This window comes from Mesoplodon bidens, assembly GCF_964165515.1.
Source record: "Mesoplodon bidens genome assembly, chromosome: 18".
Lineage (NCBI taxonomy): Eukaryota > Metazoa > Chordata > Mammalia > Artiodactyla > Ziphiidae > Mesoplodon > Mesoplodon bidens.
The window spans coordinates 18,326,092-18,349,899 of record NC_138175.1 but is presented as its reverse complement, the minus strand read 5'-3'; the positions used below and the strand labels follow the sequence as shown (position 1 = coordinate 18,349,899).

Here is a 23,808-nt window from a genome sequence, read left to right as displayed (position 1 = left end):
ATCCCTCCATGCTTAAATGCCTTTGTTGGTCCTTGTTGTCCTCAGCGTAAAGACCTAATTCCTTAGCATGGCTTATGAAACCTGTCTTGATCCGGAGAAGACAGCCTCTTCCCTCACCTCTGTTCTCATGCACTTGCAGTATCCCCACCCCCATCTGCACTCAGTCTGGCAGTTCTGAAAGACTCCTTTTTATTCCCTCTAATGCTCTCTTCCCTTTGAGCTATTTCCTGTGCCATCCCTCTGCTTGGAACGTCCTGCCCTACCTTCTTTGCCTGAGTACTCTTTACCAGTGAGCCTCATCTGGACTCCTGTCTTTACTGCCATGAGGCCTTTCTACTTTTTTTCATTACATACTGTGCTTAGCCGTGTTAAAATTCTTTGCACACTTAACGTAATTGCCTGTTTAATTTTATGTCAACCCTTTAAACTATAAGCTTGAGAGCAGTAGCTAGGTTTTTATTTACCACTATGTTTTTAGATCCTAGGACAGTGCCTGGCGAATGGTAGTACTTAGGAAATATTTATCAAGTAAATGGATTTTAACGGTAAAAAATGTTCTGAGGTGTTGCTGCTGTATCCAGTACTGAGGCAATAGATGACTCCGGCTTGTTTATGTCTTTTTGATTCTTGGATACAGCGACGTCTCGTTTCCTGTGCAAAAAAGAAGCAGCTTCTCCTCTTCCAGTTTGCTCATCACTTGGAACTTTGGCGACTGGGATCCACAGTTGCAACAGGTAAGATGGGAGAAAGTTTTTTTCCAATAAGAAAACTGGAGATAGAAGCCAGAAATGGCAGTTGAAATTCTGCTTGTGGAAAAATGGAAGTAGGTTTGTCTGTGTCCTTTTGAACTTCCGGTTTCCCACCCACTACATAGAGCAGAGGCGTTCCTCAGAGTGTTAAACTTATTAGCAGGACACTGGATCATCAGTGAAAAGGTTCCAGTTCGGTCTGGTGCACTGCAGGATATAGTGGCGCTGAGGGTAGTGGAATCAAAGTTCTCCCTGGCTAGACTGGGATCAAAACAGGCTGTTGAAAAATGACAGGTTTTAATGTGGGGTCGTGACAGGCCTGCATGAAAAAGAAGGTTGTGCAGATCTTACCAGGGTGACAGCCTCATGGCCTTAAGTATGACATACCTGTTTGGGTCCTGTTGTTTTATAGTAGGTTAGAGGCTTTTGCTTTAGGCTCCAAAATGAACAAATGAAGTTGAAGTCGAGGCCACACAAACTTCACTTCCATCCACCTGCATGCCTGGCTGTGGGAGGCGGCTTCAGAGAAATAGGGGTGTGCCCTAGGCTGTATCCAGGGCACCCAAGTAGAAGCTAAGAAAGTGCTCGCTGCTTTCCTCTTCGTATACATACCCCCAGCAAACTGTAAGCTTACTACGTCAGATGTTTTTCTGATTTCCCAGTGGTAGAGATTTCTTTCTACCCAGGAATGACTCTTTAGAAGAAAAAATGTATGAATAACCTTTCTTTGGGAAGAAAAATGTCAGAGGTATTTCTTGTTCCAGGAAAGAATGGGGATACCCTTCCACTCTCTAAAAATGCAGATCACTTACTTCACCTCAAGACAAAGGTAAAGAAATTTAACTGTGTGTTCAGACTCTGAAATCCAGAACATTTTTCTCATTCTGAATTTTGAGGGTTTCTTCGTTGACATCATAAACTGTTTCAAATCTGAAGTTATTTGAATGAAGTACTATGTCAAAAGAGCTGGGTTTCCTATGATTGTAAGTCAGGCATTCAGAATTTATTGGATGAATGAATACAAGAAATTCGTTTTTCTTCTTTTGGTATTATTATGAAAATAACATGCATTGTTTTTAAAAATTCAAATAATGCAAAAGAGTATGCAATGAAAAATGAACCTCTTTCTTACCCCCACCCCGCCAGAGTTGATCACTGACAGTGGTTTCTTATATATTCTTTCAGAAAAAATTTTCACCCATGCGTGCATGTGTATACATCCTTTCTTTCTAGAATATCGGGACTATACTATACAAACAACTTTATCTTCCTTTTTAAAAATCTTTATTTTAATTGCACAAATAATTTGTGAATACAGTCTTACTATGAAGAATTCAAACAATATCAATAATTTATATCCTTGCCCAGCTCTTTAATACTAGTCCCCTCTCCTGCAATAATTACTGTTAATTGATTAGCTGTATACCCTTCTAGATCTTTTTCTGTGTGTGAGAATACTTACGTGTGTATACATATGTACTTACATACACTCAGATGTTTTTTGAATTCTTTGAATTACATAAATGTTACACTAAACTTTTCCGGTGTTAGGCAAATTTTTTCACTTAATATTTCTTACAGGTCTTTAAAGCAGGTTGTCATTGACCAAAACAGAAAATCAGTCCCCAAGTCACTGAGCCTCCAAAGCTTCACTGCATTAAATGCCTCCTTGCTCAGGTTTCTAAAGTTAGGGTTCATTATGAAGCTACCCATGAAGTATGCGAAGGGCTGAGATAAACTCATAGTATTCAGAGACCTCTGTTGTGGGTTTTGGAAATCAAAGCCACACCACTTAGATGTTCTACCTTTGAAATAATCATAGTGACACATAGTGTATGAGTGTCAGGATTATGCGTTGGTATTTGTGGATACATTCAGAGTGGCAGTAGCTTGAGGATTCATGCTATAGTGAACCTTGTCTGAAGTTTTACTTGACTATTCATCCTGCTTCCTAATGTTACCAGGGTCCTGAGAACATTATCTGCAGCTGTATCTCCCCATGTGGAAGTTGGATAGCCTATTCTACAGCTTCTCGGTTTTTTCTCTATCGTTTGAATTATGAACATGACAACATAAACCTCCAAAGGGTACGTGATTACCCCAAGCCTGGTTGAATAAGAAGAAACCTTATAAGTGGTTGATTTTTGTGTGAAGTGGAAACGTCCTGGATATGAATCCTTGTTCCGTGAAAAGCTATTTTGAGAAACCTGTTATAAAACAGTCTATTATTGCCATTTAAAATTATGTTTTTGGAGGATAGGGAAATGCCAGAAAGTGGCAGTAAAGGTTAGGCTTTTGAGGAGATGACAAAGGGGGTGGGTAGGTTACAGTAGGCACGTCTGTGTTCCAGGCCCTTGGTTGATTGGCTTCCTTGGAGACAGGAAGCATTCATATGATTTAAGCCTGACTGTGATTATTTTTGATGGGCTCTGGGTCTAACTTCCCTCTCTCTCTCTCTCTCTCTCTGATTTTTTGTTACTGGTTCCCCCAAGGTTTCCAAAATGCCAGCGTTCCTTCGCTCTGCCCTTCAGATTTTGTTTTCTGAGGATTCAACGAAGCTCTTTGTGGCATCAAATCAAGGGTCTGTGCATGTCATTCGGCTGCTGGAGGGAAGCTTCAAGCACCTGCATACTTTTCAGCCTCAGTCAGGTGAGAAGTTGGTAGCTGGCCATGGGAGAGAGCTGTCAGTCTCGATGTTTCTTTTTTTCCATTTAAACCTCAATTGTTGGGGGTTCACTAATGCTCTTCTCTGCCCTGCAAAAATTACACATTCACTCACATGTTTGCGATTTAAAGTAGAAGGAGAGACCTGGCAAGTGAAAACGCTCGATGAAATCTGAAGTGTTGCTCACACCTACTCTTTTCTCACTGGGTTTTTGATTCCTTATTTGGGGCCAGAGAAGTTTCATCACCCTTCTTGGAGTTTTGTTAGCAGAGCAAGAAGAAAGTTAAAATCATCTGTAATTCTGACACCCAGAAATAACTACCATTATTATTTTATATATTTCCAGTAGGTGCTGGTTATGTAGGTATCTTATGGACATGTTAATCTTTTTGGTTGTTTGTTTTTATAATGATGAGCTTATACATACAGTTTCATTACCTGTCCTAATGCTTATGACCACTTTTCCATATGTTTTGAGAACATGAGTATGCATGAATGAGTGACTGTGTATAGATAACAACTGGTGAGATAACTACTAAGGACTTAGTACCCAATACTTCCCACGGGCCTTTTTCCTTCTCCCTTTTTCTGGCTTGTAGTGACTTCACTGTTATTTAGACTTCATCAGCCTGGAAAATCAACTTTTTTAAATCAACTTAAACTCTCACTGTTCATAAGCTGCCCCAGAAGCAAACAGGAAAAGAAACATACAAATTAGGAGTCAGATGAAGTAAACTGACAGTATTTATTGAGTACCTGTATATGGTTTTATTATAAAACTTAGATTCTTTACCTTGCATTTAGCACTCCTTTAAAATTGGGCTCTGCATTATGTATATAAATTTATTTCTTCCTCCTATCTCATCTCACTTCCCCCTCTAGTCAGGCTGGTTTCTTCACAGCCCTCAAACCTGTGTATTCCTGTCCTTGTCACTTAGGTCACACTGTTCTCCATCCTTTTCTACCCACCTTGCTCATCCTTTAGCATCTGGTTTATGTCTAGTTATAAAGCTTTTTCATTGTTTGGGGCTGTTACATGCAACACTTACTTTGGCATATAGCATTACTTCTGATTTTTATCCCACATGGGTCTTCATGATGCCAGATTGGTTTAAAATTCTTTAATGACAAAGATGGCTCATATGTGCCCATGCTCCCTCAGTGCTAAATATACAGCTAGTAAATTAAAGATAGGTCTCGGGACTTCCCTGGTGGTGCAGTGGTTAAGAATCCGCCTGCCAATGCAGAGGACACAGGTTCGATCCCTGGTCCGGGAAGATCCCACATGCCAAACTAAGCAACTAAGCCCGTGCACCACAACTACTGAGCCTGCACTCTAGAGCCTGCAAGCCACAACTACTGAAGCCCGCTCACCTAGAGCCCATGCTCCGCAACACTAGAAGCCACTGCAATGAGAAGCCCGCGCGCCGCAGTGAAGAGTAGCCCCTGCTCGCCACAACTAGAGAAAGCCCGTGCACAGCAACCAAGACCCAACACAGCCAGAAAAAAAAGATATGCCTCAAGCCTATTTGCTGTTTGTAACTTTGTTTAAAAAACACCTGATAGGAAAGGAGTTTGAAACAATTAAGGTATAGATTTTGGTGGCAGCTCTTACCCTGATTCTCTGTTCTCATGGTAGTTCTGAGCAAGTGCTGCTTTCTGGTTTATTTCTCTGGCTCCTCTTTCCATGAAGGATGGCTAATTAAAATAGTAGACAGAGTAGCATCTAGAACTTATCTGCAAAACTATCTAGAAATTGTCCTATGAGTAATTTAAAACCAAGGCTCTTACTGGCTTTCACCATCATTTTTAGGGCAGGGCTGGCTGACTGTGGACACTGAATTCAGAGGCTTAACTACGGTTTTGTTCTCACAGGGACAGTGGAGTCCATGTGTCTTTTGGCAGTCAGTCCAGATGGAAATTGGCTAGCTGCATCAGGTACCAGTGCTGGAGCCCATGTGTACAACGTGAAACAACTAAAGGTGAGCATGAGGTTTAGTAGCAGAAAACAGGAGGAAGTTAGCTCTGCATTATAAGACTTAAGGCTAAAGCACATTGATATGACCCAGAAAATTGCTGGACTTCTTTTTAACCAAAAATTTTTCCTGTTTTACTTGTTTGGAACCCAAAAGCTATAATCTAACATTAAAATCAGTCAGTGGGAACAGTGAAATCACTAATGCACAGAAATTTGAAATTAAGGATTTATGAGTAATGAATCCAGATTATGTCTGTATTTTGAGGAGGAAAATTCTGATTTACCCAGATGAATAGATGCAGATAGTAACAATTTCCTTTAATAGTTTGCCTTATAATCTCAAGGTATTTTAAAATTAAACAAAGCTAGTAATAGCAGGAAAACATTTTTCACTAATTAGTGATGATATTGCCATTCACAGATTGAATCACTAATGTTCCCTTACAAGTTGTCATCGTCATATAAAAGATAAGAACTACAAAAAACTTACAATAAGCATTAAAAGTTTAGAGAATGATATCAAACTGCAGCATTTAATGGGTTTGCCTGTTACTGCATGACTTAATCTTTACTGCACTGTGGCAAAAGCATGTACTGCTCTTTGAGCCTTGCCTGGCATTTAAAGGTGTTCCTGTGTACTAGTGCACATGCCTTGTGATTGAACATAAATTTCCATGCCTAGGCACTTATTTCTTTTAAATCCAGTGTAGAGCTGTAGATTCCCTGTTCAATGACATGTTTATGAGCAATTCATACAAATGTAGAGACAGCAGGGAAGCTTTTTTCTGAGGTTCTCTGTGAATGCTGTTAGTTTTGTTGGCAGTTAAACTTGCATTTTTTAAAAAATGCAATTAAAGTTTATTGTTTGGGGAAATGCCTGACGTTTACGGAACTTCCATAGAATAGAACTTTTTGAATTCCAAAGAGCATTATTTTAAAACTACTGACCTAGACCATCCAGTCTTTCCTGAGGGAAGGAATCCTATTTTAGTTTTCTGTTTCTGTTATTTTTTCCCAGCTTCACTGCACAGTGCCTGCTTACAATTTCCCTGTGACTGCTCTGGCCATCGCCCCCAATACCAACAACCTTGTCATTGCTCATTCTGACCAGCAGGTAAGAGATCCCAGTGCTTTCTGATTCCCTCCAAATGGATAGTAACTTGGAAGCTGAGATAACGACAATTTTGGAGAAGCTTTTCTTTGACAGTACTGGACAATATAAAGGTAGTTTTCTCTTATGTGTTAGTAAAGCTTCCATGTATGGCCTGGGCACATCATAGGCCAGTAACATCCATTGGCTTGATGGGTCACAATGGAATGGTGAAAAACTGAGATTCTAGAATAAAGAGGTATGAGAAGGAGGAAGAATTTTCAAGGGCTCGTTTTACTGATTGTTTTTAGGCTAGGATGAAATGGACTCAGGTGTTAGAGTGGATATGGGAGAACAATGAAATATCAGAAAGAGAATGTAAACAAACTATCCCCTTTAAAATCGCATCAAAAAAATAAAGTACTTAGGAATATGACTCACCAAGACTTATATGCTGAGAACTATAAGACATTAATAAAGGAAATTGCAGATGATTCAAAGAAATGGAAAGCTATCCCCTGCTCTTGGATTGGAAGAATTAATATTGTTAAAATGGCCATACTACCCAAAGCAATCTGTAGATTTAATGCGATCCCTATCAAATTACCTGTGACATTTTTCACAGAACTAGAACAAATAATCCTAAAATTTATATGGAATCATAGAAGACCCAGAATCGGGGCTTCCCTGGTGGTGCAGTGGTTGAGAATCTGCCTGCCAGTGCAGGGGACACAGGTTTGATCCCTGGTCCGGGAAGATCCCACATGCCGCAGAGCAGCTAAGCCCGTGCACCATAACTACTGAGCCCGCGTGCCACAACTACTGAAGCCCGCTCGTCTAGAGCCCATGCTCCGCAATGAGAAGCCCCCGCGATGAGAAGCCAGCGCACTGCAACAAAGAGTAGCCCCCGCTCACCACAACTAGAGAAAGCCCGTGCGCAACAGCGAAGACCCAACACAGCCAACAATAAATAAATAAAATAAACTTATTTTAAATAAATAAATAAAAATTAAAAAAAATAAAAGACCCAGAATTGCCAAAGCAAGCCTGAGGAAAAAGAACAAAGCAGGAGGCATAACCCTCCCAGACTTCTGACAATACTACAAAGCTACAGTAATCAAAACAGCATGACAGGGCTTCCCTGGTGGCGCCGTGGTTGAGAGTCCGCCTGCCGATGCAGAGGACACGGGTTCGACCCTGGTCCAGGAAGATCCCACATGCCGCGGAGCGGCTGGGCCCATGAGCCATGGCCGCTGAGCCTGCGCGTCCAGAGCCTGTGCTCCACAACGGGAGAGGCCACAACAGTGAGAGGCCCGTGTAACGCAAAACAAAAAAACAACAACAAAAAAACAGCATGGTATTGGCACAAAAACAGACATATGGATCAATGGAACAGACTAGAGAGCCCAGAAGTAAACCTACACACCTATGATCAGTTAATCTTCAACAAAGGAGGCAAGACTATACAATGGGCAAAATTAGTTCTTTGTCTGCCACTTTTCCATACCAAGTTGTAAGGAGAATATAATTGTAAGAAGATCTTTAAAATATCTGATCTACAGAACATATTATATATGAACTTGTCAATACTCATATATCCTCATCTGTAAAATGGGCTTGATAATACCTTCCTCACCGAGCTATTGGAAGGATTAAATGTGATTCAAGAAGCACATTTAAATAGACCACTAGGCAGATGATGCTTGCTACTTTTTTTTTTTTTTTTTGCAGTATGTGGGCCTCTCACTGTTGTGGCCTCTCCCGTTGCAGAGCACAGGCTCCAGACGCGCAGGCTCAGCAGCCATGGCTCATGGGCCCAGCCGCTCCGTGGCATGTGGGATCTTCCCAGACCGGGACACGAACCCACGTCCCCTGCATCGGCAGGCGGACTCTCAACCACTGCGCCACCAGGGAAGCCCCAATGCTTGCTACTTTGATTAGCAGTTTTTACACTCACACATGCACACACATACACGTTATATCCAGAAAATGAAATCTCTCATTTAAGTTCTTCTGTCACTAAAACTAGTGGGAAATTTTTTGGTACCTGTTTAATTAACAGAGATTGAGTTAATAATACACAGTACGGCTAGGGAAACAGCACTTCATATATTGCATAAATTAGTATACTGCTTTAGAGGACATTTTGGAGATATCTAAAAAAAACTTAAATCCACATAATCTTTGATTCAGAAGCTCCAATTCTAGAAGTTCTTCCCATAGGTATATGCTTTTAGTTGTGCAAAAAGACACTGATTCAGAGATAATCATTATAGCTTTATGTGTAGTAACCAAAGATTGCAAATACCTACATGCTCATTAAGCAGACTAGGTAAATAAATCCTGGTACATCCAAGAAGTGAGTAGATTATTACATGTTCTTCAAAAGGGGCATGAGTGATGTGTGTATACATTGATATGGGTCAGTCTCCATGGTATAATGCTAATGAAAAATGCAACATACAGAATAGTGTGTACTGTATGCATAAAATATCTCTGAAAAGATATAAACAAGAAACAGGCTGCTTTTGTCTTGGGGAAAAGAGATATTACGATTGCAGGTGGTTTTCCACTATAAACCTTTCTGTGCTGTTTGAATTGTTTATTGTTCTGTAATTTACCTTAAAATTTTTTTATTTAAAAAAAAAGTAGTGAAAATGCATATTGCTGAATATGATACAGCCAAGGTTTGTATAGATATTTTCTGGTTCAGGCTGACCCTTCTTTGGTCTTTCTGGGTACTTGCCTGCACTTGCTCTGTGTCATATCCTTCCTCAGGTATTTGAGTACAGCATTCCAGACAAACAGTATACACAATGGAGCCGGACCATCCAGAAGCAGGGGTTTCATCATCTTTGGCTCCAAAGGGATACTCCCATCACACATATCAGTTTTCATCCCAAGAGACCAATGCACATCCTTCTCCATGATGCGTACATGTTCTGCATCATCGACAAGTCGTTGGTGAGTTCTTCACCACTACCACCTATGCTCTCGCTGGTTCTACTTAGGAATCTTTCCATTCTAAAAGCAAAGGAGGACAATAAATTAGAGGAAGGAGAATCAGAATAAAGGTTGCTAGTACATTCTTTGGAGGAGAGGAGCTTTTGTTTTGCAGATTTCCTCATTTTCCTACCCAGTCTCATGAGGCTCCCAGGGAAGGGGCAGCCCCTTGCGTACTGGTTTTTGCTGATTTGACTATTTCTCTGCTTTGCCTCTCAGCACATAAACTTAAATAGGAAAGAGATTAGGTCCGTATTCGGAAAGTGACCATAATCAGGGAATACCATTGGTTTGGCTGAATCACTTCCGCCTTTGCACCCTGGGATGACTGACATGATTTCATTAAAGGAGATACAGGCTGGAGTTTTGACCACTTGTGCCCCTTGGCTGAATATACTGAAACACTATCTGCAGGCTTGAGGGGTTGGTCTTAGTGTTTTGAAAAATGACCAGTTAGAAAAATTCCATTCTTCATGGCTGTGATTTAGGTGGGATGTGAGCATTCTTTTCTGTTCTAGAGTCCAGCCTCTGCCAGCAGCAGTTTTGATTCACCCCAAATTTCGTGTTTTTTTCTGGGCAGGCACTTTCTTTCCTAGGAGCAGTGTGAGCTATGGCCATGCCTATAATGCACTTTGGGCTTAGATTACAGCCAATACAGTGTTTTGGTGTATCTGTGAAGGTGGGCGTAGGAGGAACACAGGGAAAGCAGCAGATGGCTCTAAAGGAGGTGTGCATGGTGATGTGTCACTGGAACTCATCTCGTGGGCCCTGCGTCCTCTGGGTGTGGGAAGCAGAGCTGGCTGGCAAGTGCCTTCTGTGAGATGAGTGATACAGGAAGGGCCCCTCCCATTCATTTGCCTCTTTATAACTCAGCCTAGATCAGCCCATATTTTTCCCCAAGCATTGGTGATAAGTCCATCACTTCCTCATGCAGGGCAGAGCTATTTCCCAAGGAAGTCAGAGATAAAATATCACTTGCTTGGCTAGAGGCCGTCTCTCGAGGTGTCAGTGACATCAGTGGGGGTGGTTTGTGTTGCATTTTTGCCTGCGGAGAATTTCAGCCACTTGGCCGGTCTATGACCTGGTTGGGGGAGAGTCTAGAAAGCAGAGCCTTCATGGGCTGAGCCTCTACACATGCCAGTTTGTTTGTGTCTCACAAAGTGTTACTGACGAGACTGGCCAGAAGCCCCGGCTGGGCCCTTCAATCTTGCTGGCGTAGAGTACCCAAGCTCTCTTTGCCACATACCCTCACCATGTACAGTAGAGCTGCAGGAGTGGCTCCAGCTTTCTTCCTGAAGTAAGAAGGGTCAGGGAGGTAGTAAGTGTATAACATGACAGTTAGAAGATTGTGTTCCCCGAAAAAATCACTATTGTCCTTTGGTCTGTAGAGACCCAATAAAAAAATAATGATTTAAACAACACATTTTTGTCTTTTTAGCCTCTTCCAAATGACAAAACCTTACTCTACAATCCACTGCCTCCCACAAATGAATCAGATATCATCAGGAGGCGCACAGCTCATGCCTTTAAAATTTCTAAGAAATATAAGGTAATACATTTTGCGTTACATTCTGGGTGGTTGGTTCCTTGTGATATTATCAAAATGTAATAAGTCCCACAATAGACAAGAGTGTCTTCATTTTACATGCAGAGAACCTGGTTTTGGGAAACCAGTGACCTTTCTGACACTGTCTCTCCCTTAGGTTTGTAGTTCATTGTTCTCGCCTCAGTAGATTAGAGGCAGGCACATCATCCTTCACCAAAATGAAATACATGGGTAGTGAGAAATGATGGTGGAGCTCAGTTGGGGTCTTTGTGTTAAAGCTGGCTTTTAAATTTGACTTCCAGTGGAGAATGTTCCACAAGATAAATTTCGAGCAAATGGAAGTCATTGAATTTATTAGATGTTCCTTTCTGGGCTCAGCTTTTCACTGTACTAGAACAGATATCCATTGAGCTTATGGTACTACAGCTATTTGTGCCAACTTACAAGTTCCATATTCATGCTTCTCAGATCGGAGTTCCTTGGGCACCCTGGAACATTTTCTTGGGGGTCTGCAGAATTTTTTTAAGTGGGGGGGTGTTGTAAATAATTCAAGTATGATTAACTTCTTGATGCATTTGTAACTTGCCATTTGTCAAGAATTTAGGCTCCAAAGCCCTCTGTTAACATTGATTCCTAAGAAATTTGAGAATCGCAGATTTTCCACACAGAGAAACATGAAAAATCTTGCTGAAATCTTAAATGATGGAATTCAGTTATAAAAGCTGTAAGGATTGTCAGAGATTTACACCCCTCCAGCTTGAACGAGGCTAACATTTTAGCCCTAGTTAGTCGATTCAGGACTAGCCCCGGAACCTAACTCCTGGTGGACTCATTACCATCTCTCTACAGCCTCTACTCTTCATGGATCTTTTGGATGAAAGAACACTAGTGGCGGTAGAACGGCCTCTGGACGACATCATCTCTCAGCTGCCACCACCCATCAAAAAGAAGAAATTTGGGACCTAAAACAGGGCATTGTCTGTGTCCTTTCTTGAACTGTCTAACCTGTTTTCACAAATCATTATAATAAAACAAGTTATTCTTTAGGACTAGTCATTATGAATGTTATTTTCTAAAATGCTGGACAGGAATTTCCCTTCATTGACTGAAACCGAACAGAAACTCCAAGGTATTGTAGTTGAGATAGTGTTCCAGTTAGCTACAAAGTCATCCAACTCGTTTAGGTCCTGTTTGTTCTTTAGACCACACTCTCAGGGGAAAAAGGCAATAGTTACCTCCTATCCCCTAACACATGCTTGAGGCTTCAGAGAGCTGATGACCTTCATTGTCTGCCAGCCTTCAGCCTGCAGCCCGTGCAAAGGCATGGGGACTTGCCTCAAGTTGCCTTTGAGGACAGGGAAACTATGCTTGCTTATTCAAGATAGCCTAACTACTGACAGCGATAATCAGCCTTATGTTTCAAGAAAGAATATTAACTGTAGTGCTCCATCTGAAAAGTAGATGCCCTTGGCCTTTGGTAGAGCTATTAATTTTATTTGAAAGGAAAAATCAGGTTTTGGAGTATCAGCCCCAGTAATCATCTTTTTATGTTCTATGCCAGTTCTAAAGGTTAAGGAAATATTGGGCATTTTCTTATGGAGTGGGAGTGGAGGTGGGGACCAGACAGCCTACTATATATTTCACCATTTCTGTTCTCTTCTGCTTGCTTTGACATTGTTATTCCTGTGGGTGTTATCAACTGACTAGTTTTAATGTGATCTTTTAAATTAGAAAGTGAAGAACTAAGTTAACCTGAACTAAGCAGATAGATTTCTTTCCCATCTCAGTGGATGTATTCTGTTGCATGCCTGTGGAAACCCAGTATGTGCGGGTTTTTGTTTGTTTTGGGGGCTGTAGGGCTGTAGTATAGACAGAAATATGAGGGCTCTGATGACATCATGGGTAAATTGCTGATGAAAAACATTTTTGCTGAGATGAACCCCACCCTCCAGTTTGGAAAGGGAAAAAAAATGTGAGAATTTAAAGTAGGTGTGTAGGAGGAGAATTAACAGAGGTGATAAGAGAAACAGAGCCCAATAATTTATAATATAAAGGACAGCCTATTTCAGGTTTGCTAAGAGAGAACAGAGACAGCAAGGTTTATAATGGTTGCCACTTCTCTACCCCACCTGTTTATGTTTTTTTACAGTGATAGGAGTAATTTAAACAAATAGCTGCAACTTTTTAGGTCATTTGTGTAAAATACCTTTCCTCTTGCTTGAATAAATTTTCTTAGTGAGACATATTCTCCCAGTCTGCATTAGACTGCACTATTACAAATAGTAATAGTCTATTACAAATAGACTGGACCGGAAGCTCCTGCCCTTCCTAAGAAATGTTTTAGGTCTTCTTTTGTGTGATTGAAACCAAAGTTCAAGTCACTGATCTACAGTGAATATGACCAGAGGGAGGCTAGGATGCCTTAAATATTAACTCACTTGCTTTTCCCTGACTGTAGAGCTATAAATTCAGAGACTCTTTATTAACTGGAATCTAGTTTAAGACTTGATTTACTTAACTTTAAACATATTCTGAAACCTTGTGGATTGTGTTGGGTGTCATTCTGACGGAGAGGGCTCACAGATCATCTGAGTGAAGAAGTAAAACTGTCTGAAAGTAGAAAGCATTCCTTTGCAACATTTCCAGCCAGTGATTTGGACTTCCATAAATGGTATGGGAAGTAAAAGCTTTGGGCCTTAAAATTCTTCCTAAGTAGAGAACTTTGAATACAAATGAAATAGAAACTGATTGGGGCAAGTTAGGGAAACTGGGGGAAGGGAAGGCAAAGCAGTATAAGTAAGAGGACACTTCGGTGCATGTGTTTTAGGGTGATTTTACTTTAGGGATTTGTGTAACCTAGGCGCATTATGTTTCTTTTTCAGGCATTTTGCAGACTGCTGCTCATACTCGAGTTTTACAGAAAAATTTTGATCTGAGACCAACTTGAGAAAGGTCATTTTTGCTAACCTGGCTCAAATGCTTTCAAAATTCACTTTTCTCATATAGTAGCTAGTAATCGGATCTTTGAATGGATAATGCAACCTTTACCAGGGAGATTACAGCAAATTAGACTGAGAGAAACTAAAATCTTGGAATATTGGAAGAAAGTTAGAGATCGTCTAGTTTGGAGGGTTTTAAAGCTTTTTTTTTTTAAGCATTGAAACTTTCTCCAAATGGAACTCTGTTCTGAACGGAAACATATGATACAGATAAAAGAGGAGCTGTTCAGGTTGTTGGGGGTGGGAGTGGTGGGGGGGAGGCACAAAGGTTTCTGAAAGAAAACTGTGTGGCCCTTGGCCTCATTTTTATACTCATGGAAATGGAGACCGAGAGGAGAAGAAAGGGATATTTCCCATTGTCACACAATGGTTCATTAGAAGCCCAGGTGGCATTCTTACAATTACTCCCCCACAGTCTCTTGGCTGTAGGGACCCAGTAAATATGATTAGCAGGCATGGTATGCAAAAGATTTTCCATTCCACAGGCTGCAGAGAAGATGTTTAAGCATTTCTGGCTCTGGATGAGCACTCGATTTAGCTCTAAGGGTGAGTTCTGTGGGCAGTCTTATGTGTAAACCATATAGGGTGTTGTAATGAACAACCTAATGTGTTATCTGCTAGTGCTCACGTGGAGGTATTTCTCTAAGGTTAATTCCTGGGAGTGGAATTGCTAACTCATACTGTGTTCATTTTCTTTCACTTTTAGTTGTCCTTTGGAGTTGGCTGTATGTCCATCAGCAGGGTTTGAAAGCACTCATTTCCTTATACTTTGCCATTGTAGTGATAGTCTTTAGTTTTAGCCCATCTAATGGGTGAAAAATTGTATTTTACTTTGCATTTCCCTGTTTACTAATGAGATTGCTCACTTTTTTATGTGTTTTGGCTATTTGGCTAATTGTGTAAATTACATATGCATGACCTCTTCTTTTTCTCCTAATGTGTTATCTTTTTCTTTCATATCTCAAGGCATTTTATGATGTAGATCAGTACTGTCCAATAAATTCTCTATGGTGGTGGAAATGTTCTGTATCTGTGCTGTATAATAGACACTTGTAGCTCTTGAGCACTTGAAATGTGGCTAGTGTGACAGAGGAACCGAATTTTAAATTTTATTTAATTTTTTAAATTAATTAGTTTTGGCTGTGTTGGGTCTTCGTTGCTGCACGTGGGCTTTCTCTAGTTGTGGCGAGCGGGGGCAGCTCTTTGTTGAGGTGCGTGGGCTTCTAATTGCAGTGGCTTCTCTTGTTGTGGAGCATGGACTCTAGGCGCACGGGCTGCAGTAGTTGTGGCTCGCGGGCTCTAGAGCGCAGGCTCAGTAGTTGTGGCGCACGGGTTTAGTTGCTCCGCAGCATGTGGGATCTTCCTGGATCAGGGCTCGAACCCGTGTCCCCTACATTGGCAGGCGATTCTTAACTACTTCGCCACCAGGGCAGCCCTAAATTTTATTTAATTTTAATCTGGGAATTCCCTGGTGGTCCAGTGGTTAGGACTCTGTGCTCACAGTGCCAAGGGCCCGGTTTCAATCCCTGGTTGGGGAACTAAAATCCCATAAGCTGTGTGGCACAGCCAAAAAAATTTTTTTTTTAATTTTAATTTAAATAGCTATGTGTTGCTAGTGGATTTCTTGGTGGACAACACAGATCTAGATTTTTTAAAAATATTTATTTATTTATTTGGTTGTGCCAGGTCTTATTTGCGGCTCCCCGGCTGCTTAGTTGCAGCTCACCAGCTCCTTAGTCGTGGCATGTGAACTCTTAGTTGCGGCATGCATGGGGATCTAGTTCTGTGACCAGGGATCAAACCTGGGCCCCCTGCATTGGAAGCTTGGAATCTTATCCACTATGCCACCAGGGAAGTACCCAAATCTAGATATTGAGGCTTAGCTTTGTGTCAGTCCTTTGTTTTTAGAACTTAATACTCACTTAACATACATTTATTGAGTACCTGCTAAGATGATCTCAGCCCTCAAGAACTTCACAGCCTAGTCAGGGAGAGAAACAAGCTGATCAACATTAGAGATGAGCACAGAGAAGGGGCACCTAACCGGAGGGTTGAAGGTAGGAGATAGTCCTTGAGAATTGGGTAGTAATTAGCAACGTGGAAAGGAGAAGAAAAGAGGCCTTCCTGCAGCATTCTCAGTGCAAAGGTCTGAAGCGAGAGCATAGCCTCTCCAGGGGTTCACCAGTAGTTCCATATGTCTGAAACACAGCACAGATCCAAAGTGGAGGAAAATGAGGCTGAAGGGCAGGCCGTAGTACTGGGTGCACCTGGGAGGGTGACTAAGAATCAGGGGAGGTTCCTAGGAAAGGTTAAGTGTAGAGTGGTTTCCACAGAGGAAAGCTAAGTAGATTAGATAAATAGATTTGGATAAAGAGCCCTTAAGTCAATGTATAGTGAGAAATAAGGCCTGGTAGGAGTGGGCCTTGAAGTCTGTGGTTAAGAATTATCACTCAGTAGAAGATATAGTTATGAACCACTCAGATTCAAAGGAATGGCACAGTAAAAATGCCCATTTGTGTAAGTAAGGGACAGAAGAGACTGGAAGTTAGGGAGGCAAAAAACAGGCTGTTGTGTAGGTTCTTGACTTGGGGGTTTGTGTTAGTTTGCTAAGGCTGCCATAACAGTATCACAGACTGGGTAGCTTAAACAACAGAAATTCATTTTCTCACAATTCTGGAGGCTAGAAGTCCGAGATCAAGGTATTAACAGGGTCAGTTTCTTCTAAGGCCCCCTTCCTTGGCTTGTAGATGGCCCTTTTCTCCCTGAGTTTTCACATGTTCTTCCCTATGTGTATGTCTGTGTCCTAATCTCTGCGCCAACAGTTATATTGGATTAGGCCCCACCCTAATGACCTCATTTTAATTTAATTACCTCTTTAAAGACCCTGTCTCCAAACACAGTCACATTCTGAGGTACTGTGGGTTGGGACTTCAACCTGTATATTTTGAGGGGACACAATTCAGCCCGTAAGAGAGTCTGTGGAAGGGCTTCAGGAGCTTTGTGAGCCCCCAAGTTTGAATGCTGAGTTTTACACAAATGTGCATTTGTCTGAGGTGGGTCCATAGCAGGCAGCTGATTCCCAAAGGGGTCAGTGATCCCTCCCCAGTTGGCTGTTTGCATTAACTTATTCAGGAGGAAGTTAAAGATGTGAGACGGAGGCCTGGAAATGCCACAGGCATCAATAAACACAATCTGGTGTTCAGTGGTATATGAAGAATGAGAGTTTACGCTGACTAGAAGACTACAAGTGTTATTGTGAGGCACTGGAAATTCTGTTAGAACTGGTATGGGAGGAAAGTGGATTTTTATTTTTGGACCTTATTTGAATTTCATGGGAAATTATGTAATTTCCATGACTGTCAATAAAAAACACCAGTGATTTTCCATAACTAAGTGAATTCAATGAAACTAACCTTCTTCTTGTTATATCCTTGTTAATATTTTCCTGAAAAGAAAGTCACAGAGCAACAAAACTGTCACCAGCTGCTTCTCATTAGGAATGTGGTTAGCAGATGTGGGTTTTCATAGTTATAACGCATTGAGATAGTTAATCCATTTTTGTGGGTTTCAGATGGATGGTGATTTATCTTGGCAGGATGAATTTTAAAATGCGCTTGCATCAGCTAAAGGATATACGCACCTTTTCCTCTTTCACTTCATGTTTGTGCTGGAGAGAAAAATACGTTTTAGGATATTTCTCCCGGAAGGCAAAGTAGTACTGCCGAAAGGGACAATTGATCTCACTGTCCTCTAATGGGGGAAGAGAATGCATGGGTACTTTTTCAGAGTTGGATGTTGGATTAGTTATCTTAACAAGTTTATTTCTCCCTTTGACCTCTTCTTTAGTAGTAATTGAGCAGCTCTTTTGTTCCTCTGGCATCTGGCCACCTTTGTGGTATGACCTTCAGGCTTGCTAAGGGCTGCAATTTTGCCTGGGGCCCTCTTTCCTTATGAAATTACACAACACTCAAACCTTGGAAGCAGCCCCAGATCCACTAATTCTTTCCTTTGACGGACTTTTGGCAATATGTACTCCCTTTCAGCCAAAGTGTAGCTTTACACAAGATCTGTTTGTCACTGAAATTAATTTGGCCATTTGCCCTTTAAGCCTGGAGTCAAATAGTATTATGGCAGACTCCTTCCTAGATAAAGTATAGACTCTCAGCTAGAGAGTTTCTACCAAAGGTTTTACTGTTGCTGCTGCTAAAGGTCAACAGGTAATAATATGACAGCAGCGGTACTTTTTGTGGAACTCTTACAGTGCATCAGGTACAGTGTTGCTAAGCACTTTGCAGACATCACCCCAGTCAACCCTTACAACCACACTTCGAGGTAGGTGTCTGAAGTTTTCTGAAGAAGAGACTGAGGCCCTTGACCTCAGGCCCTTGACCATTGTCATATAACTAGTAAGTGGCCAAACTACAATTTGAACCTTGTGCTTTTAATTACCATGCTATATTGTATGTCTACTATGAGGGAGAAGAAAAAAAAGACCACTGGCATTTGAGAGAGTATAGAATCAGAGCCTGAGTAATAGAATTGTAGGAAATCATGGAACTGAAAGAGCTAATCCAACCCCGTCATTTTGAAGTAGCAATGATGCTTGCCTTGTTCTGAGAAAACAAATAACAGCTTGAGCAGAGGAGAATACCTACTGATAGGTGACAGGAATGGAAGGTGATTGGGAATTACCTCAGCCATTCCCTTTTTCAGAGGTAGATAAAATAACACGCCTGTTCAAAGAATTATCTAAGCTTGTCTCGCCATCCCTAAGAAACCGTGGGAACAGATGTGTACCCTTTTTATTTCAGATTTCATTATCCACAGTAAGTAGATTTCCACTGACTACTTGAAATTTCCTAGATGGTAATTTTCACTCTGCAAGGAACCAGTAACCTTCAGAGGGATTATTTGAAATGACTGCAGCGCAAGAGGCACTGAATTTCAATCAATCACAGGCTTAATGAGTTCCTTCTCTGCAAGGCAGTATTTTTGGAAGAGTGGGGAACAAAAAGAAGTCAATGGGTGGTTCCTGCCCTCCTGTATTTTATAATCTACTTGGACGAACAAGCGAGGCATAGAATAAAATTGTTCAAAGAAAAAATCCCAGCAAATTGGGCAGCCAGGGAAAACTGGGATGAGATCTTGCTCAGTGGGAAAGTGGTTGAAAGGGGCAGGAAGTGTTTGGAAGGATGGACTCTGCAGGAATGTGCAAGGTGTCATTGGGAGACACTGACGGGATGAATTTGGCCAATCTGTAGTGATGAAAGAGAATGTGGAAAATTAGGTTCTGATGCAAGACCTTGTCAAAACAGCTCAATAGTTTGGAAAACTTTTATGGATATATTTGAAAATAATTTTTTAAGTAAATACCCCCAAGTAATCCCAATATCAATCTCGATTACCTTTCTTCTTCCCGGGATTAAATTACTACCTTATGTAAGTGTCCTCACTATTTATTTGGAAGATCGCTGACTTCCTTCAGTTCTACTGACCAAAAGGTCTTGACACTTTTGGAAAGAATTTCCAGCACTTCCTTTTTGCTAATAAAGGTGTCCTCAAGTGCCCAACCTCTGGGCAATTACGTATGTAAAAGTTTCAAAATTGTGCTCATACTCTAAGGAGTCAGCTGCCAGGTGCTCTCTAATAAGCAGAAATTTCGCATAACTCAGGCATCTGGGGGTTCGCGCCTCAGCTGGAGCAAAGCCAGAAATGTCTGTGACTGCAGGTGCACTTCAGCACATTGGGACCTGCCGGAACAGCGATCTGGCCTCACTGCAATTGATTTAGGAGAGGGCTGGAGGGTTGAGCTTCTGCTGACACTTGCAGCTTGGAAAATTCTGCTCCGCTAATTGCAAAGAGGATTCTGCTATAATGATTTTTTTGGGTAAGATACTTTTCTCATTTTGAATTCTTTCTTCATTTGGGCTCTGGGTGATTTCCAGTCTCTATTTTTATTGTTTTAACTCGTGGTATAGGAGGCTTTTTGAAAGTTTCCACCCACACACGAATGTGCATTCAGAGTGGTGCATGGACATGGCTTACAAGCTTCAACATGTACTTCATGAGCAAGCAGGTATATAGCCCCTTTTACAGGAACTGGTACTCGCTACCTCTGCTGACACCCCCCCCCACACACACACAAATGAAAATATGGGGATTTTGCTTTTCTTTCCAAAAAAAAAAGGAAAGAGGGCTCGTTGACTTCACGTTTTTGAGATCTCTCTCAGCAGCACGATTTCTGGACCCTCATCTTTGAGGTCAGGGGTATGTTTTTTTGTTTGTTTTTTTTTTTTTTTTTTTTTTTTTTTTTTCTTTTTGCGGTATGCGGGCCTCTCACCGTTGTGGCCTCTCCCGTTGCGGAGCACAGGCTCCGGACGCGCAGGCCCAGCGGCCATGGCTCACGGGCCCAGCCGCTCCGCGGCATATGGGATCCTCCCAGACCGGGGCACGAACCCGTATCCCCTGCATCGGCAGGCGGACTCTCAACCACTGCGCCACCAGGGAGGCCCTGTTTGTTTGTTTTTAAAAGCCCTGGACCAGGAGGATGGGAGACCTGAGTTGTCTCTGTTTCTCCACTGTGGGCTTCCAGCCAGAGTCTTTGGCTTTCTGGGCCTCAGTTTCCTCAGCTCTTCAAGCCTATGAAACTGGAAGAACCAGGTGGATTGTATCACCCACGTCTTTGTATAAAAGCTGCTGCAGGCCCTGCAGTGTGCAGTTTCTGGGGAGGCTCATATGCACTTGCTCCAACATAAGGCCAAGGCCTCCAGGGTGAGAAAGATCTACAAATTCAAGTCCAAACACTCACATATTTGGTTATATGAGGGTTTTTACACTCATATCCTGCCATCTCCACTGACCCTGTACTCTGTTCACATTGGAATTCTGGCATCTTCCTAAGTAACTCATTTGACAATATCTTGGAGGCCTACCTATTGTGGCTGCAGGGCTAAAGAAGATATGGTCTCCTCTGGCATTACTGGAAAAAAACGGGATTAAAAAGCAGAGTGAAAAATGCTTGGATTCATGCCTCTGGACCTATTGCCTAGGTGGACTATTGAGCTTCCACTGTCACCTCTGTGAAGCTGTCCCCAGGCCCAACTAAATGTTTCTTCTACTCTGCTCTCAGGGTGTTTTCTACATGTCACTTAACCACATAATATCACATCAGGTTGATTGGTTCTCCATTTTCCTCCCCCACTAGACCGCCAGCTCTCAGCTGTGGCACGTTTTATCCAGCTCCTCTCCAGGCCTCAAAAGCAGCACACTGCAGAGCATTCTGTAAATACGTAACGAACCAGTCAATGCAAGTGAACGTGCAACTCGGTCTTGCAGGATTGCAAAGTGCCTCTCGAAGCTGATTTTGCCTTCCGTGCCCAGGCAGCTCTGGTGAATTGCACGGTAGAGGTCAGGAGTTGGGGGTGGGGAGATCGGAGGCGTACGAGGAAGAAGGTGAGTCCAAGCCCCACTTCGCTAGAGCTGCCCACGTCCGGTAAAATGTAACCCACTGGACTGCGGTCAACTCCTTAACCTCCCGGAAGCGGCTCGGCCGGCCTCTCCCCGCCCCTCCGGAAGGTGGGCGTGACCCCTCATGAATAATGAATTACCGCGGTGGCGTTGGGGGGGGCGGCGGGCCCGCCCCCTCGGGCGGGAAGGGGGAAGCGCCGAAGCTGCCTGACTGGAATGAGGGTAGCTGCGGTGACTGCGGCGGCGGGAGCGGGGCCGGCCATGGCGGTGTGGACGCGGGCCACCAAAGCGGGGCTGGTGGAGCTGCTCCTGAGGGAGCGCTGGGTCCGAGTGGTGGCCGAGCTGAGCGGGGAGAGCCTGAGCCTGACGGGCGACGCCGCGGCGGCTGAGCCTGAACCCGCTCTCGGGCCCGCGGCGGCCGCCTTTAACGGCCTCCCGAACGGCGGCGGCGCGGGCGACTCACTGCCTGGGAGCCCGAGCCGCGGCCTGGGCCCCCCGAGCCCACCCGCGCCGCCGCGGGGCCCGGCGAGCGAGGCGGGCGCGTCACCGCCCGTGCGCCGGGTGCGGGTGGTGAAGCAGGAGGCGGGCGGCCTGGGCATCAGTATCAAGGGCGGCCGCGAGAACCGGATGCCGATTCTCATCTCCAAGATCTTCCCGGGACTGGCGGCCGACCAGAGCCGGGCGCTGCGGCTGGGCGACGCCATCCTGTCGGTGAACGGCACCGACCTGCGCCAGGCCACCCACGACCAGGCCGTGCAGGCGCTGAAGCGCGCGGGCAAGGAGGTGCTGCTAGAGGGTGAGCGGGGCCGGCGGGCGGGCGGGCGGGCGGTGCTGGGCTGACCGGCGCTCACTTTGTTTCTGCCACCCTACCCGCTTTGCTGGGCCAGCCCCTTCCCTCTCCCTCGCCCCCCGGGTCCTCACCTTCCTCTCTACTGGTAGCCCGGCTCTCCCCAAACCCCGTCTGTTGGAGCTTTGAGGATGGAAAAACTGATGCTCCCTACAGGAAAAGTTGGGCAGCCGCCGAAGTGTGGCTTGCAGTCCCCAAGGAAGACTCGGTTGAGATTTAGTAAGAAGCAGCCGTGCTGGAAGCCCCGCCTCTGCACGATAAGCTGACACTAAGAACTAGAGGGGGACGGAACGAAGCTCTGGAGGTCTCCGTTTGCCTCCTGAGAAGTGCCGGGTTGGCGCTTTCTTCGCTCACCTCTGGCTCCCCAGGGCAGGCGGGTCTGTTAAAAAAAAAAAAATTCGTCCACACCGGTGCCAGCGGTATGCTTGGGCAAACCACCAAAACGCTGGTTAATTTATGGGAATTTAACCCATCATTGGCTCTCAACAATTACCAAAGGAGATCATAGCACTTCATTGAAGCCAGAATGCTGAAACAGCAAGTTTGTGTGGTTAATGAGCCTCGTTTAACAGTGGACGCTCACGTGTTTGAACATTTACTGCCAACTAGAGTTTTGACCCTTTTGCAGGAGACTGGTGCCAGCTTCCTACCATTCACAGGCCTCAAGGCTTTAAGCTTATTAGAAGCCTGAAATGTTAAATCTCAAGTTATGTTTGAATAGCTAGGATTATTCTTTAAGTATGCATGTGATCTGTTACTTGGGTCTTTTGTGATGAATTTATGGATTTACTAAATTTATGATTTACTAAATCTCAGAATTAAATCTCATCTACTTGAAGGACTCATACATGTTGGAGGTAATATTCAGAAATTTTTGAGCAGTCGGCCTTTCACTGATGATTTCAGTCATTCAAGAAGCATTTATTGCTGGCTATATAGAACAGAATATAAAAGATGATGTGTCTATTTGGTGTCTAGTTGGGGAAAGGATAGAAAAGTGCAAAACAACTTACAATTTATAGATTACGGAGTGCAAACTATATAAATGCCAAGGGAATGCAAAGTTAGGAAGTAGTTAGTAGAAACTGTATTGGTCAGGGAGGAATTTTTCAAGGAGCTGAATCTTGAGCCAGGTCTCCAAGGAAGTGATGGACATAGGCAGAGATGAGTCAGGAGGGTATTCCTGGCAGAGGAAGAAGAGAAGGGAAGGGGTGGGGAGTGGAGGTAGGAAGGGGCCAATCATCAGACTGAGAAGCCAGAAGTCCAGCTTGGCAAAGTGATTGTCACTTTTTTCTAAATCTGCTGGTAAATGTTTGGGAAGATGTTAGTTTGCAAGTAAATATTTTAATGTGCTCCAGTTGTGAAATTCCAGTGTCCCACCTTTATAATATCCTATTTATAAATCTTATTTATATCTCACTTAGGTGGGGCTAGACATTGCTCAGAAATTAGTGCTAATAAAAG

The 23,808-nt window shown here is 43.1% G+C and overlaps 2 protein-coding genes across 3 annotated transcripts in view; both read left to right on the top strand.

Moving 5' to 3' along the window:
* The window catches only part of UTP4 (UTP4 small subunit processome component), a 33,530-nt gene extending 21,453 nt beyond the window's left edge, over positions 1 to 12,077 (top strand). For both annotated transcript variants that reach the window (XM_081215239.1, XM_081215238.1), the window contains exons 9-17: positions 638 to 734; positions 1,514 to 1,578; positions 2,714 to 2,836; positions 3,242 to 3,398; positions 5,290 to 5,396; positions 6,411 to 6,506; positions 9,261 to 9,446; positions 10,924 to 11,034; positions 11,881 to 12,077. In XM_081215239.1, coding sequence (XP_081071365.1) covers positions 638 to 734; positions 1,514 to 1,578; positions 2,714 to 2,836; positions 3,242 to 3,398; positions 5,290 to 5,396; positions 6,411 to 6,506; positions 9,261 to 9,446; positions 10,924 to 11,034; positions 11,881 to 11,997 — 1,059 coding nt within the window. In that variant the 3' untranslated portion in view covers positions 11,998 to 12,077. The remainder of the gene's footprint in view (positions 1 to 637; positions 735 to 1,513; positions 1,579 to 2,713; positions 2,837 to 3,241; positions 3,399 to 5,289; positions 5,397 to 6,410; positions 6,507 to 9,260; positions 9,447 to 10,923; positions 11,035 to 11,880) is intronic.
* A 9,606-nt stretch (positions 12,078 to 21,683) lies between these two features.
* Positions 21,684 to 23,808, top strand: part of SNTB2 (syntrophin beta 2) — a 92,756-nt gene continuing 90,631 nt past the window's right edge. Inside the window, exon 1 of the mRNA XM_081215920.1 lies at positions 21,684 to 22,293. Coding sequence (XP_081072046.1) covers positions 21,714 to 22,293 — 580 coding nt within the window. The 5' untranslated portion in view covers positions 21,684 to 21,713. The remainder of the gene's footprint in view (positions 22,294 to 23,808) is intronic.